This window comes from Mycetomoellerius zeteki, unplaced genomic scaffold, assembly GCF_001594055.1.
Source record: "Mycetomoellerius zeteki isolate Tzet28-1 unplaced genomic scaffold, Tzet1.0 scaffold3, whole genome shotgun sequence".
NCBI lineage: Eukaryota > Metazoa > Arthropoda > Insecta > Hymenoptera > Formicidae > Mycetomoellerius > Mycetomoellerius zeteki.
The window spans coordinates 197848-211461 of NW_017257282.1; the positions used below are offsets into that span (position 1 = coordinate 197848).

The following is a 13614-nucleotide window of genomic DNA, read 5'->3' on the forward strand; positions in this document are numbered from 1 at the left end:
ATATATATATATATATACTTATATAATTTAATTTTAAATATTACGATGTTTAATTTAATGTCTTCAAATTATTACAGTAAAATGTTAATTTAAACTTTTGTAAGATTATCATGAATTTTCTTCATCCATTAGTCTTCTTAAATGTTAATTTACTCCATTTATTTCATTTTATTTATTCTTACGGAATTCTCCGTCCCTGATGTCAAAACGTTAATTGTATTTGTCATCGTGCCATGAGGTAGAAAATCCCGGTTATCGTCCTTATCTAAGTCACTCTCGTTTTCTTCTTCGTAATCATCTTCGTTGAAAGATGAATTATAATTCAGTCCATATCTTGATTCATGTTCACAATCTGGCGCAAACGTTGTACAGATTTCGTAAGCAGCGTCTGGATTTACAGCAATTTTCAGCATCTCAAGACTTCCCTGAATAGATATAAAACGATCTTGTTATAAAATTTTACAATTATAAACTTAACTTTTATCATCATGTCTAATTACAGATTTTACAATCTCTTCAAGAAAGAAATTGTACAAATTCTTTATCAACTTGTTTAATATTTTTTATTCTATATATTATCATCTTGAATTCTTCGCTCACCAGATATAAATCGCCCTTAAGTTGCTGTCCAATCATAAGGATGCCAGCGATCGTTTTCTCGAAATTCCTCCGCAATTTTTTTGTAATATGTCTATTGCAATCAAGAATAATCGTAACGGCATCTCCTTTAATACTAACTCCTAATCGATGCCATTGCCCGTCGGAAATATCGACACCAAAAGAAATAGGTTCATTTCTGTCGTCCGGATTTGGGTTATAGAAAAATTTAATGTCGCGCTCCAACGAAAGAATTAATTGTTCTTCGCCACTGTCACCGTAGATAGTAAAAAGTACCGACGTAGAGTAATCTACGAATATCAATGAAACAAAGACTTCGATTTGTAAAACAAAAATAATAACCTTTGAGTAGTTTTCGTTAATAAAATTCAACATCCGTTTAAATAAGATTCAGGAAATGTTTGTAAACCATTATATTCAACTAATTTTGCAAAATAAACAAATTGACAAAATTTTATATATTTCATATGGCAGAATTTTTTAATATCTAAGATCACTTTCAAATTATTTTGTATTATTTTTTATAAAAGAGTCTGCACTTTGTTGAATTAATAATATCATTATGGACACTTTAATGAAAGCACAGATATGTATAAATATGTCCAATTATAATTATTTGCAAATAATTATGATTTATGATATACATTACCTTTGGACGTTGACTCGCTAGCTCTCGGCTTTGCAACAGCCAAGATAGAAAAATCTTGTGGTATGCCGGCCGGAAATAATACATTGGTAGGAGCCATCAAAATCGCAGCTTCCATAATATCGTACGCGATCGTATCATCTCTGCAACGACTTTCCGTTCTTCTCACTCCGAAAAGTTGCTCTTGCATCCCCGTGGCTTCAATTATATCAGTCACATTCTTCGCTAAATTGAAAAGAAAATTGTAGCTAAACTAAAAATAGCACGACATCAAGTATAATAGATATCTAATGCAATTATTGTTTGTCCAACTATAAGAGAAATCGTTTTTATTTTTCTTTTTTTAACATAACAATTGAATAATTGACATGTGGCTAAAAATGGGAATGGACAGATATAATAGGCACAACGAACAACTAGAAACCCAGTAACCTGTGAACCTACAAGTCATAACTCAAATCGTTGGAATGAACGTCTGGACTAATTCAAGAAAATGCCATTCTACTGCAACATGCAACTTTGCATGCCACACATACGCATCTCATTTAATGCAATAGAGACTAGTTAGAAACGCATCTACCGACAATAAATTCATATTGTTCAGAAGAAGTGCTCTCCCCCCTCTCTCTCTCTTTCTCTCTTTTAAATATAATATCGATCAGAACTTCATGATTCGAGTTGTAAAAAAATAATTTTCACTTTAAAAATTTATCAAATTCTTTATGCTTATCAAGCAAAAATTTATTGTAATTAGTGCTATAAAGTAAAGATCATATAGGTATGTATAATTCATATTTCCCTAATAAAATTTAATTACAGAATTCATTTTTGTTCTAAAAATTTTTATAACTATTCGATAATCGTAAGTATTTTATCACTATTGTATTTCGGAAACGAAATGAATTTTAATCTATATTTATAAATCTTTCTTCTTATTTTGAAAATCTTTCTGTACGTTTCAAAACTTGAAATTAGAAATTAAATAATTTCTATGGCAAAAGAGAGATACTTTTTTAACTACATTAAAATAAAATATGTTCAAAATAAGATAACTACGATCGAGGTAAATTTAAAAGCAAATTTGTAAACGCGATTCAAAATTTCTAAAAAGCATTAAGCTCAAAATTTTATTTTACAGCAAGACACTTTGACGCGTGAAGTGCTAAATATCGCTAAATATTGAGATTCTCAAAACTTACATGCATCTTGCAGCGCAGCATCTACTGTGTTTCGCTGCAAACCGCATAGGATGAGCAAAAACAGCGAACGTACAATAAGCATGATCCACGTGGATCGCAGCGTTCTCCATTGCCCTCTTACGTGGTCCAGTAGCCGCATGATCTTCTCGCGTTGTCAAAACATACTTTAACTAAAATTTTCCGGTACGTGTTATACACGTGGGCTCATCAGAGATACGACACACCAGGTCCGCGATTACAGGATCTTCGTGATAATGTGAGATCTTTTTCAAATCATCGGAATTCCTGCTTTCTAACTGTTGTTTCTATTTCTCTTTCTTTAACTCTCAACATCCCTCCCCGAGATTAATACAATACATTAATCCCGAATGTAGCTACTTCATTGAACTATTTCCTCTCTTTTCCTTTTGCTTATCCCTTATTCAAACTGCGTTCCTCTTACTAGTTTTCTCCTGCGATGCATGAATGCAACTGTCGTCTAGATGATACTTACGTTCCATACATGTACTTATTAGTGATGGATCCACATCTCTTCTATTAACACTGATTCATATATGACATAGGAGACAGATCACAGGGTGCAGTGTCGTCGGGTTAGTCCCTCCTTTCCTTTAGACATGATATAATCGAGAGCATCACTATGAGTTGTAAAAATAAATTAGAAGAAATCGATAAACATTTATTTTATAAAACTATGCGCGCGGATTTCTAATTTTTATTATAAGAACTTCATCTGGCAATTTTAAGTTTTCTGTTTTGTTTTCTTTATATCTGTTCGAATTAAAAATCGTTTAAACAGCTAACATCCCTACTGAAAAAAACACGTCCCATATAGCACAGAATTTGCAGCAATATCGTTGCAAAATCTCTGCAATATTGTAGCAGTATTGCTGCAACTTTTGTGTTACTTTGTGCTATAGGGGTCACAAAGTTACATAACAAAATCATGTAATTAAAATATGTAAATCAGGTAACGAATTGTTCCAAATCAGTACGTGATCTTTTAAAATTGCATAATTTGAAAAATTACACGATTTGTTTTTTTCTTCTATTTCTATCATTTAATTATTTAAAATTCGATAACAATAAAGTCATATGATAAATAAAATTATTTCTAATATGAGATTTTTTCAAATTACGTGATTTAAAAAATTCACATACTGATTTGAAACAATCCGTTATGTGTGATTTACTTATTTTAATTACATGATTTCGTTATGTAACTTTGTGATTTTTTTCAGTAGGGATAACTCATTTCTTAGAAATTTTCGTTTAACTGATCCACACATTGTTTCCTTAATTGAAGCATGACTTGCTAAGAATATTATATTACACATTTCTCTATAATTAATAAATTAAAAAATTAATAAAAAATTAATTAAAAAATTATTTAATTACTTTTATGAAGAATATAAAATAATTATAACATATATTATATGGAAATAGAATTAAAAACAAAGAAATTCAACAGCTTTTCAAATTAATTTACAATTTTGAATATACCATACGTCAAAAAAAATTTTTTTTCCTTACATATTTTTGTCTCATTTCTATCTATTTTATAATTGTACTCTAAAAGAGTATAGATATAAAAAATTGCGACCCTACGTCAAAAAAAATTATTTTTCCTTACATATTTTTGTCTCATTTCTATCTATTTTATAATTGTACTCTAAAAGAGTATAGATATAAAAAATTGCGTGAATATATCTTTAAGAAGAGCACGCTATATAGCAATTAAGAAGCGTAATGGTCAGTGACCGAAGCATTATAGTTATTATGAACTTTGACATCTCATATCCTCATTGATTGCGTGTGATTAGTATCTTCATATTTCTTCTTCTGTTATATAATAAAGATTTTTGATATATAAAACCTATATATATTTATATTAACCAATAAACTAACATTTTAATTTATAGAAATTATAATTATGTCTATTCTTAATAATGAGATTTTATTATATAATAAATCTATTTTATAATAAAAATTTTGTCTTCTTTTTAATATGTTCCTAATGTGTTGTATTAATTAATATAATATAAAAATATCTGCCTACTCTACTGTTTTCGGTGCAATAACAATTAAAGGATATATCCATATAGCACACCGAGGGGGTAACCACTTAATGTAATCATGGGACAGAGTCCTCGAAATTATTATAAAATTCATATAAAATCTCTATGCATAATCTGATAATTACATATGCAACCACGAGAAATCATTGAATAATATTAAATAATTCATCCTTAGAACATTATTCAGATGCGACAAAAGAACAGTCTCTGGACATCATCTTACTACGTCACTTGGAGGTCTGTGCTATATAGTATTATGGATAGATTTTAATGATTTATATATTATATATTAAATTGCTTACGTGATTTATACTTTACATTGTATGCAATAGATATAGATTATTATTTATATTTTATGCGTAAATGCACATAATCTGATAATCTTGACATTCCGTATACGCATAAACAGTAGATTTTACATAAAAGCAAAAAATCTTAATAATATAAAAATATCACATAACAGCCTAGAGAACACACATCGGAAAGACATCCAAAAAATGTCTTAAACTAGACGTCTTGAGGACTTTTCCAAAAGTCGTCTTTCAGACGTCTTTCCGACTTTATCAAAAATGCGTTTTTTGCAGCTAGTCTGAAAGACGTCTTGAAGACATCTGAAAAGAGACGTCTTTCTGACGTTTTAATTTACATTATCGACTGCAAATTTTATTTATAATATCGAGTGCATGACATGGTCAATCTGAATATGTCTGAATATATAATACGTAATCTATAAAAAGTATTGGATACCAATTAATTTGGCATTCAAATATTTTATTGTATTATATTATAATTATAGTGTTCTACAATTACACAATTATGCGAAGCTGTCCGGAAATGCGTTGTCAAGAAAGAATACGAAGCAGCAGTTGGAATTACCTGATAAATCGGTATATGAATGGATATCATACTTAATATATATTTTCAATAACGATGTATTATCTGTTACAATTATAAATCGTTATTGAAAATATGTATTAAGTATGATATCATTCATATACCAATTATCAGGTAATTCTGCTTCGTATACTTTCTCTTGTCAACGCATTTCCGTATCAGTAATTTTTATTTTTATTTTTTAAACAAATGTCTGAAGCAAGTCTTAAGGATAATGTCTGTAAGACGTCATAAGGACCATGTCTGTAAGACGTCATAAATCGACATATAAGACATCTTAAGGGGATGCTAAAGTTGTTCTACTTTACCATCATTTCCATTCAGTGAAATATCTCCGAATTGAATTGACGGATTGCAAAAAATTGTTTTTACAGAATTAAAGTACGCACAAACAGCACCTCAGCTGTATCGGATTTTAGGAAAAAATCGAAGAAAAGTTTAAAAATTCGTTTATTTTTAGCTCGTACAGCTGACACCTCAGGTCTATATTTGCTTCATGCAACAAGAGTTTTATAGTTTATATCTTGAAAATAAGCATAGGTCTGAGGTCACATTATTGTAACGAACGATACCAAGTTTATAGAACTAAGATTGAAAGTCTAGAAGGAAAGTAATTCCACCGAATAGAAAATACGTATATACGGGTACTTTACGAAAATTGGGACTGTCAACAGAGTCGAAATTCCGTGTAGTAATAGTTGCGCGGTCTTGCGATAGATGGTGCTGGAATATGTTAGATAAGGACAGATGTATGCGTTTAAGTGAGATAGAACGATATATAAAATAATGTAAGAAATGTGTGTGTGAATCAAAGATGTCACTATTATCGAATTTGGAATTAAAAAAGTCTAGACATCATATGGACGTCATTCCGATACTTCCAAAAAATGTCTCATAGATTTTAGGACGTCTTTATAATGTCTTATAAGACATCTCAGGCCCAGTTTCATAACTCACAGTTAACTTTTAACCGAGGTTCAACTTTTTCATTGTTCACTCTTTTCAATTCTAGAATTGGAAAAAGATGAGAAATAAGTTGAACTTTGGTTAAGAGTTAACCGTGAGTAGTGTGGGTCTCATTGTTCTCTGGGATATAATTACCACCGAACTGTTACTAATCATTGATAAATTTACTGTTGACTTTACCGACTATCAACAATTATTTTAATTTATATATATAATTATATGTTACCAACATGAGTAATTTTTGTATTAGTTTATCTATTTTTACAGTAAGGGGCAGCACTTTTATGCTTTCTCATTTGTTCAATTGTTGTTCCATTCATAAAACTGCATAAAACGAATATTCAATGAAGCAAACACGTGGTGTCGGAGAGAAAAGAGAGAAAGAACCTTAGAACATATAGTACTGGAAGGAGCATAGGTATATAATCCCTGTACATACATACATTCGGTTGAAGCCGAGAAGATTGACAAGGATGGAGAGATGAAGATCGTAGATTATAACGTGCATACTCCATACGCATGCGCGGTGGATTATCCACCGTGAATACTAGAAATGACTAGAAAGCACGTTGATTACTCGCGAACTGTGTTTGGTTCTGTTTGGTTCTACGAGTAGAAATTATAAATGATTTGTGGTAATGTATTGCTATATTTGCAAAGAAGAAAATCAGGCGTTTTCATATCACTTGTAAGTTTAATTATTTGTGAGTATAGTATTATACGGAATTTGTAATGTTAATTTTGAGGTTAGATTTCGTATCAAATGTACTGCAGCTGACAGCTGTGTGTAATTCGCTTACGCGCGCATTTCCTCCCTACAGTCATACGCATTACCAACTACGATCCTAATCTATTCTTCTCTATCTATCTACTCGCTTTCACTTTCAAGAGACTATGCTCCTTCCAGTACTATATGTTCTAAGGAAAGAACATTTAAGAACAACATCGAAGAACATAGATTAGTTTAAAAAACGAAACGAAGTGACATTTATGGTTCAGTAAGTGAAAAAACGGAGAGAAATAAATGACCATGGCTAATAAAAACAAAGTAAAGGCTTATGTGAAAAAGAAGCGGACACCAGAAAGTAAAATAATTGAGGCACTGCAGTCCAAGTATAACACTGTAAGTAGGCATATTTCAATAATACTATGTGATGTGACATAACAATTCAAAGGTACGTGAAATTAATTACAACACGAAATTATAGATAGATGTTATGAAAACAACAAGGTTCAGTGATCTCCCCTTATCAAGGATTACCTTAAAGGGATTAATGGAAAACAACTATGTAGAAATGACAGATATCCAGAAGCAAAGCATTGGCTTGGCCTTGCAGGGCAACGATATTTTGGGAGCTGCAAAAACCGGCAGTGGCAAAACACTAGCTTTTCTTATTCCAGTACGAACAAGTTCCCATATATTTTAACGATTATAGTACATTGAATTTATGTTTAATAAAATGTTGTTCCAGATATTGGAAATTTTGTACTGCAAACAATGGTCAAGACTGGATGGACTAGGCTCATTAATTATTACACCAACGAGAGAGCTAGCGTATCAGATATACGAGACGTTGCGAAAAGTGGGTCAATACCATAATATTTCAGCAGGCTTGATTATAGGAGGAAAGGACTTAAAGTTTGAGAGAAAACGTATGGATCAGTGCAATATAATTATATGTACACCAGGACGTTTGCTCCAGCATATGGATGAAAATCCATTATTCAATTGTGTGAATATGCAGGTAATTGTTAAATGTTCTCTTTTGTTTTTAAATAAATTATATACTTTTAAAGAGATAAAAGTTAATGGAAATACAATTATTTACAGATATTAGTATTAGACGAAGCAGATCGTTGTTTAGACATGGGTTTTGAGAAGACAATGAATTCCATTATTGAAAACTTGCCCCCTAAAAGGCAGACTTTACTCTTTTCAGCAACTCAAACAAAGTATATATTGAAAGATAATTGTATAGAATTAAAATTTTATGTCATAATGTTATTGATTGTGTATATTTCACATTTTTATTAGATCTGTGAAAGATCTGGCGAGGTTAAGTCTGAAAGATCCATTGTATGTATCTGTGCATGAACATTCTGTGCACATCACACCAGAAGGCCTGCAGCAAAGTTATATCATATGTTCCTTGGAAGATAAGCTAGCGATGCTGTGGTCTTTTATAAAAAATCATATGAAGCAGAAGATTATTGTGTTCTTTTCCAGCTGTAAACAAGTAATTATTTTTTTATATTAATGACGAATTGTAATGAATTGACATTTGTTTATCAAAAATTTTAGGTGAAGTATATATACGAAGCGTTTTGCCGATTACGGCCAGGCATTAGTTTATTAGCTCTTTATGGCACTCTTCATCAGCTGAGAAGAATGAATATTTATGAATCATTTTGCAAGAAACAACACGCTGTTTTATTCGCGACTGATATTGCTGCCCGCGGATTAGGTAATTAAATTCAGCTCCATAAAATATTATTTACAATATTTGTAAATTTCTATACCAAAGAATTTCTTGTCACATTGAAGTATACACTGTGTATATTATTTCTTTTAGTTCTTACAATTTTAATGCTCATAATAATTATAATTTTATAGATTTTCCTGCCGTAAATTGGGTGGTCCAAATGGATTGTCCGGAAGACGTCAATGCCTACATACACAGAGCAGGTAGAACCGCCAGATTTAAAAGTGGTGGTGAATCTCTTCTAGTGTTGTTACCATCCGAAGAAATGATAATCAAGAGACTTAAGCAACGTAAAATTCCAATAAATATAATAAAGTAAGGTTTTTTTATACATGTATAAATTTTGTTGTAACTTATTTACATTTGTTACTCTATCTATCTCTATGTTTAGGATCAATCCAAACAAACTGCAGTCACCACATCGTAAGTTGGAAGCTTTATTAGCGCGAGACGTGGCATTGAAAGAAACAGCTCAGAGAGCCTTTGTATCATATATCAAATCAGTTTTCTTAATGAAAGATAAAGAAATCTTCAATGTGCATGCTTTAAACACAGATGAATTTGCCAAGTAAGCATTTTCAAAATCATTAATCATAGAATATGAATCATTATTGAACATTTCTTCATAGTAGAATTTTACAGATCGTTAGGTTTAGCCATACCTCCAAGAATCCGATTCTTACAAAGAATGCAGAAGAAAATTTCGAATAATAACGTCAAAACTGAAAAAGAGATAGATCGAACTTCAACCAATTCGGCAGATAACAGCGATCAGGAAGATAGCGAAAATAACTCTGACAAAAGTGATATTTCTAATAAAAATAGTGAAAAAAGAATAATTAAAGAGGAAAAAATTGCTGCTCTTCAGATCAGTAAGAAAATAAAAAATCATTTTTATAATGAGATATATTATAGATTTCTTATTCCTTATTATAAAAAAAGGTTTAATGCGTTTAACTATGTATATAATCTATATTTTTTTTAGATGACAGTGATGACGAAGACATATTAACTATAAAAAGAAAAAATATAGATATCGATGATATTCCTATGACAGAGAATGAAGATGAAAAGACTTCGAACAAAAAGAAATTTATAACAAAAGTTGCACTCGCTAAGAAGATTCTCAAAAAGAAGATTGTACCTAATAAAAAGACTATGTTTGATGATGAGGGCCAAGTAAGAATTTTATATTATGAACTATTACACATTATATTATACAACGTAAACTTATGGTTTATAATCTTATTATACAATTTTGAGATTAGCAAAAGCTGGACTTATTTGTCTATATTAATTTTTTTTCAAGTTTTTTTTTTTAATCATTTATCTGCATACGAGAATATCTATGTTCCAGGAATTAATTGATTCTACCAAAATAAAAATGTCAGAATTAGCACGGCAGTACGAGAATGAAGTCGTTTCTGGAATTAATATCGAGATGGCCAAGCAAGTCTTACGCGAGGAGGATCAGTTCGATAAACAAAGATACAGAGAAAAGAATAAAGAAAAACGCAAAGAAAAGAAGAGAAAACTGAAGATTAACAAGAAAACGGAAACAAACGATGAAGAGAGCGAAGATGCAGGCGATGATTATGATACCGAAAGTGAAGCTAGTGAAGGTCCAGATCTTTCATGGTTACCTGATCCGGATAAGATATATGGCAAACAAGATGAAGACGAAGAAATATCGTCTGCCAACGAGTCTGAAGAAGATCAAATATCTGAGAAAGAAAGCATAGTTCACAAGTATATAAAAATCACATAATTTGTACTTATAAACTATATTGGAAAACTTAAAAACTTAATTCTTTCTCTTATAGGCCTTTCAAGAGAAAATTGATAACGCAAGAGGAATACAAGGGGATCAAGAAGAAACAAAAAGTATCTAATATTGCTGATCTACAAACCGATGAAGAATTAGCATTACAGTTATTACAGAATTAGTACAAAGTACGTCTTTAGAGAAATGTAAATTTTTACATTTTATTTATGAACGTGGCGATATGTACACTTTACAATATAACGATTACCTTAACAGTAAAGTGTTATTTTTTACATTTTATGTTATAGTTTTAATTCAACTAGATAAAATTGTACTAAGGCGACATATGAATATTTTTCAGCTTAATAAATTATGATTATTTCCTTACGCACAAATATCAGTGAGTATTCTTTTAATGGTAAGGTGTAACAAGTACTTTACATTTCATACAAGTTACTCTCACAGTGATAATATTTGGTAAGTTCATCTATAGGAACTGCTACTACTTACAATGTACAATAAATATTTTACAAAATTCCAATTATTAAACAAGTTACTATATTACAGAGCATATTTGTGATAGGAAGCCAGAATCCATCCAATTATTTAAGAGCAATGATTTTCTGGAAGAGAAATATTTCGCAGTTTCGAGCCAATAGATAAATTTTGTTTTCGCATATTGTCGGAACGTTCCTTATTCTGCAATTGTCCTAACTAGTTTATCATACATATCCTTTATGTTATCTCACTAGAAATCACACAAGATTCTTGGTATATATACTTCGAACTCGCCACTTTCCATGGACAGTTGCTACAAGAGATTTTTAGCCAGAATAATTTTCAGTCTTTTTAAGCAGTTGCGATTTTTATGTGTTTCAAAATATTGTCAACGACGTCTCTGCTCGTTGCAGTACCACCGAGATCGCGAGTATGTACTCCTTGATTAATAGTTTTGTTGATTGCATTCTGGATAACAATGGCATGATGTTTGTGACCTAGATGACGCAACATATCCACCGCGGCATTTAGCATCGCAATCGGATTGGCAATGTTCTTGCCAGCGATGCTGGTACCGGTGTTACGAGTGCCTGGCTCGAAGATCGTGTAATGGTCGCCGTAGTTCTTGCCAGCTAATAAACCAGCACCGCCCAACAAACCACATACCACATTCGATACGATGGCACCATACAGATTGGTCGTTAATACAACATCAAACTGATGTGGATTTGATACAAGCTGCATGCAACAATTATCAATAATCATATCGTTGTGAATGATATCCGGATAATCCTTGGCTACCCGCCGCGAGATCTCTAAGAAAAGTCCATCCGATAGCTTCATGATGTTTGCCTTATGAACTGTAGTAACTTTCTTGCGGCCGTTCCGTTTGGCATACTCAAACGCATAACGGGCGACACGTTCAGAGTTGAAATTCGTGATAACTTTCATGCTTTCAATGACGCCATAGACACTCTCATGTTCCAACATGGAGTACTCACCCTCTGTGTTCTGCCTCACAATAACAATATCGATGTTCTTCTGACGTGAGTTTACACCCGGATAAGACACACAATGTAGAACATTCACATAAAGATCGAGCTCATTTCGCAGAGCAACATTTCTAGAAAGGACACCAGCCTCTGTACTGCGCGTTTCTATGTTTCCTTTTAGAGCTACTCCGTTTCTACGTATTGATGTAATTGCATAATCTAAATCGACGTTGTCATCTGCGTTGGGATCGATTTCAACATCTTCAAAGTCTACTGGTACGCCAGCATATTTAAAAACCTGAAACAAATAAATTATAAATATTATCTCCAATATATAAGGTTTAGATAGGAGATTAATGAGAAGTCTGCTTCTTCTATCTAATGTATTTTGCATTGCTAAGGTTCGGTTCCACCACTATATTTAATAGTAAGATTAACTATAGAGCCTCTTTCATCAGTTTCACCAACTTTGATTACCACTAATCGAGGTTAACTCAATCATCACGATTGCGTAAACAGTTTGTCTTAGAAGAGGAAGAGAGAGACGTTCTGATACATTAAATTGCTGTTGACACTTTTGCAAGTTGATCCTCGATTAATTTAATAAGTTAGTGAAAGAAGCCTTATATCTCAGTTTAACTTACTATTTATCTTTTTTAATTTTTAAGACCAGTGCAGAGACCTTTGCATAATGCATAAAGCATAAGAAAATCAACTAATCAAAGTCTTTTATTTCATGGAAAGGAAGGAGATAAAGGACTTTGATTGGTTCATTTTTTATGCATTATGCAAGACTCTGCGCTCCCCCACTCTTAGAATTAGAAAAGGATAAAAAATAAATTAAACTGAGATTAAAGTTAATCTTATAGTAAAATCAAACCTTAGAGCCATAAGAATTGAGAATGATGATCTACGCACTTCCTTTACATAACCCATCAACTCCGGTCCGATGCCAGCTCCAGGCAGCATGGTAACAGTATGCCTACCACCGTAATGGGCCTTTGGTATGGGCATCACTTTCTTGATCGTGGGAGTTTTGTGCTGAATATCAAAGCCTGACAGAGATGCGCATCGATGACTCTGAAATACTACGGGCCTGAGTTTCAGGTACCTTAAAACCGAGCGGGCAGCCATCTCGCCGTATTGTTTCGCTGTAAACATAACGGAAATCAATTAATTAATCTTGAAGATAGCTCAAGATAGATCAACGCGTATTATTATTTAATACATACCGTTATCTTGGCAAATGCTATTTTAACGACACCCTCGGTGCACCCAAAACTCCAAAAGACCTTGCCAGTAATGCCAGTACCACAGTATATACAGTAGCGCAACTCTCCTGATTTTATGTTGGCCAAAACGGAGTGCGCATGCGTGAAATAAGTAAGTGCCCGTCTCATTTTCTCCTTCTTTATTGTTTTTTCTCTCTCTATTTAAATGACCGTTTCAATGGCTGCGTTCAGCAGACTCAACAG

The 13614-nt window shown here is 32.1% G+C and overlaps 3 protein-coding genes across 6 annotated transcripts in view; 1 reads left to right on the top strand and 2 right to left on the bottom strand.

The window, feature by feature from the left end:
- The window catches only part of LOC108724459 (collagen alpha-1(XI) chain), a 14806-nt gene extending 12204 nt beyond the window's left edge, over window positions 1-2602 (bottom strand). The window contains 4 exon segments of the mRNA XM_018450838.1: window positions 183-425; window positions 601-908; window positions 1268-1489; window positions 2464-2602. Coding sequence (XP_018306340.1) covers window positions 183-425; window positions 601-908; window positions 1268-1489; window positions 2464-2602 — 912 coding nt within the window.
- Window positions 1-10846, top strand: part of LOC108724461 (probable ATP-dependent RNA helicase DDX10) — an 11315-nt gene extending 469 nt beyond the window's left edge. The window contains exons 2-14 of one of the 2 annotated variants that reach the window (XM_018450845.1): window positions 6953-7089; window positions 7309-7524; window positions 7610-7801; window positions 7874-8146; window positions 8233-8354; window positions 8437-8638; window positions 8704-8866; window positions 9016-9199; window positions 9276-9452; window positions 9527-9756; window positions 9870-10063; window positions 10242-10633; window positions 10708-10846. In XM_018450845.1, the coding sequence (XP_018306347.1) occupies window positions 7426-7524; window positions 7610-7801; window positions 7874-8146; window positions 8233-8354; window positions 8437-8638; window positions 8704-8866; window positions 9016-9199; window positions 9276-9452; window positions 9527-9756; window positions 9870-10063; window positions 10242-10633; window positions 10708-10831 (2352 nt within the window). In that variant the 5' untranslated portion in view covers window positions 6953-7089; window positions 7309-7425 and the 3' untranslated portion in view covers window positions 10832-10846. Of the gene's footprint in view, window positions 1-6808; window positions 7090-7290; window positions 7525-7609; window positions 7802-7873; window positions 8147-8232; window positions 8355-8436; window positions 8639-8703; window positions 8867-9015; window positions 9200-9275; window positions 9453-9526; window positions 9757-9869; window positions 10064-10241; window positions 10634-10707 lie in introns of those variants that run through there. The other variant, XM_018450846.1, reaches the window with a different exon arrangement.
- Window positions 10847-11305: 459 nt separating this feature from the next.
- The window catches only part of Idh3g (Isocitrate dehydrogenase (NAD(+)) 3 non-catalytic subunit gamma), a 14707-nt gene continuing 12398 nt past the window's right edge, over window positions 11306-13614 (bottom strand). Inside the window, exons 1-3 of one of the 3 annotated variants that reach the window (XM_018450843.1) lie at window positions 13378-13481; window positions 13058-13290; window positions 11306-12437 (exon numbers count right to left, since the gene is read on the bottom strand). In XM_018450843.1, coding sequence (XP_018306345.1) covers window positions 11499-12437; window positions 13058-13273 — 1155 coding nt within the window. In that variant the 5' untranslated portion in view covers window positions 13274-13290; window positions 13378-13481 and the 3' untranslated portion in view covers window positions 11306-11498. Of the gene's footprint in view, window positions 12438-13057; window positions 13293-13371; window positions 13482-13614 lie in introns of those variants that run through there. The other 2 variants (XM_018450842.1, XM_018450844.1) reach the window with 2 other exon arrangements.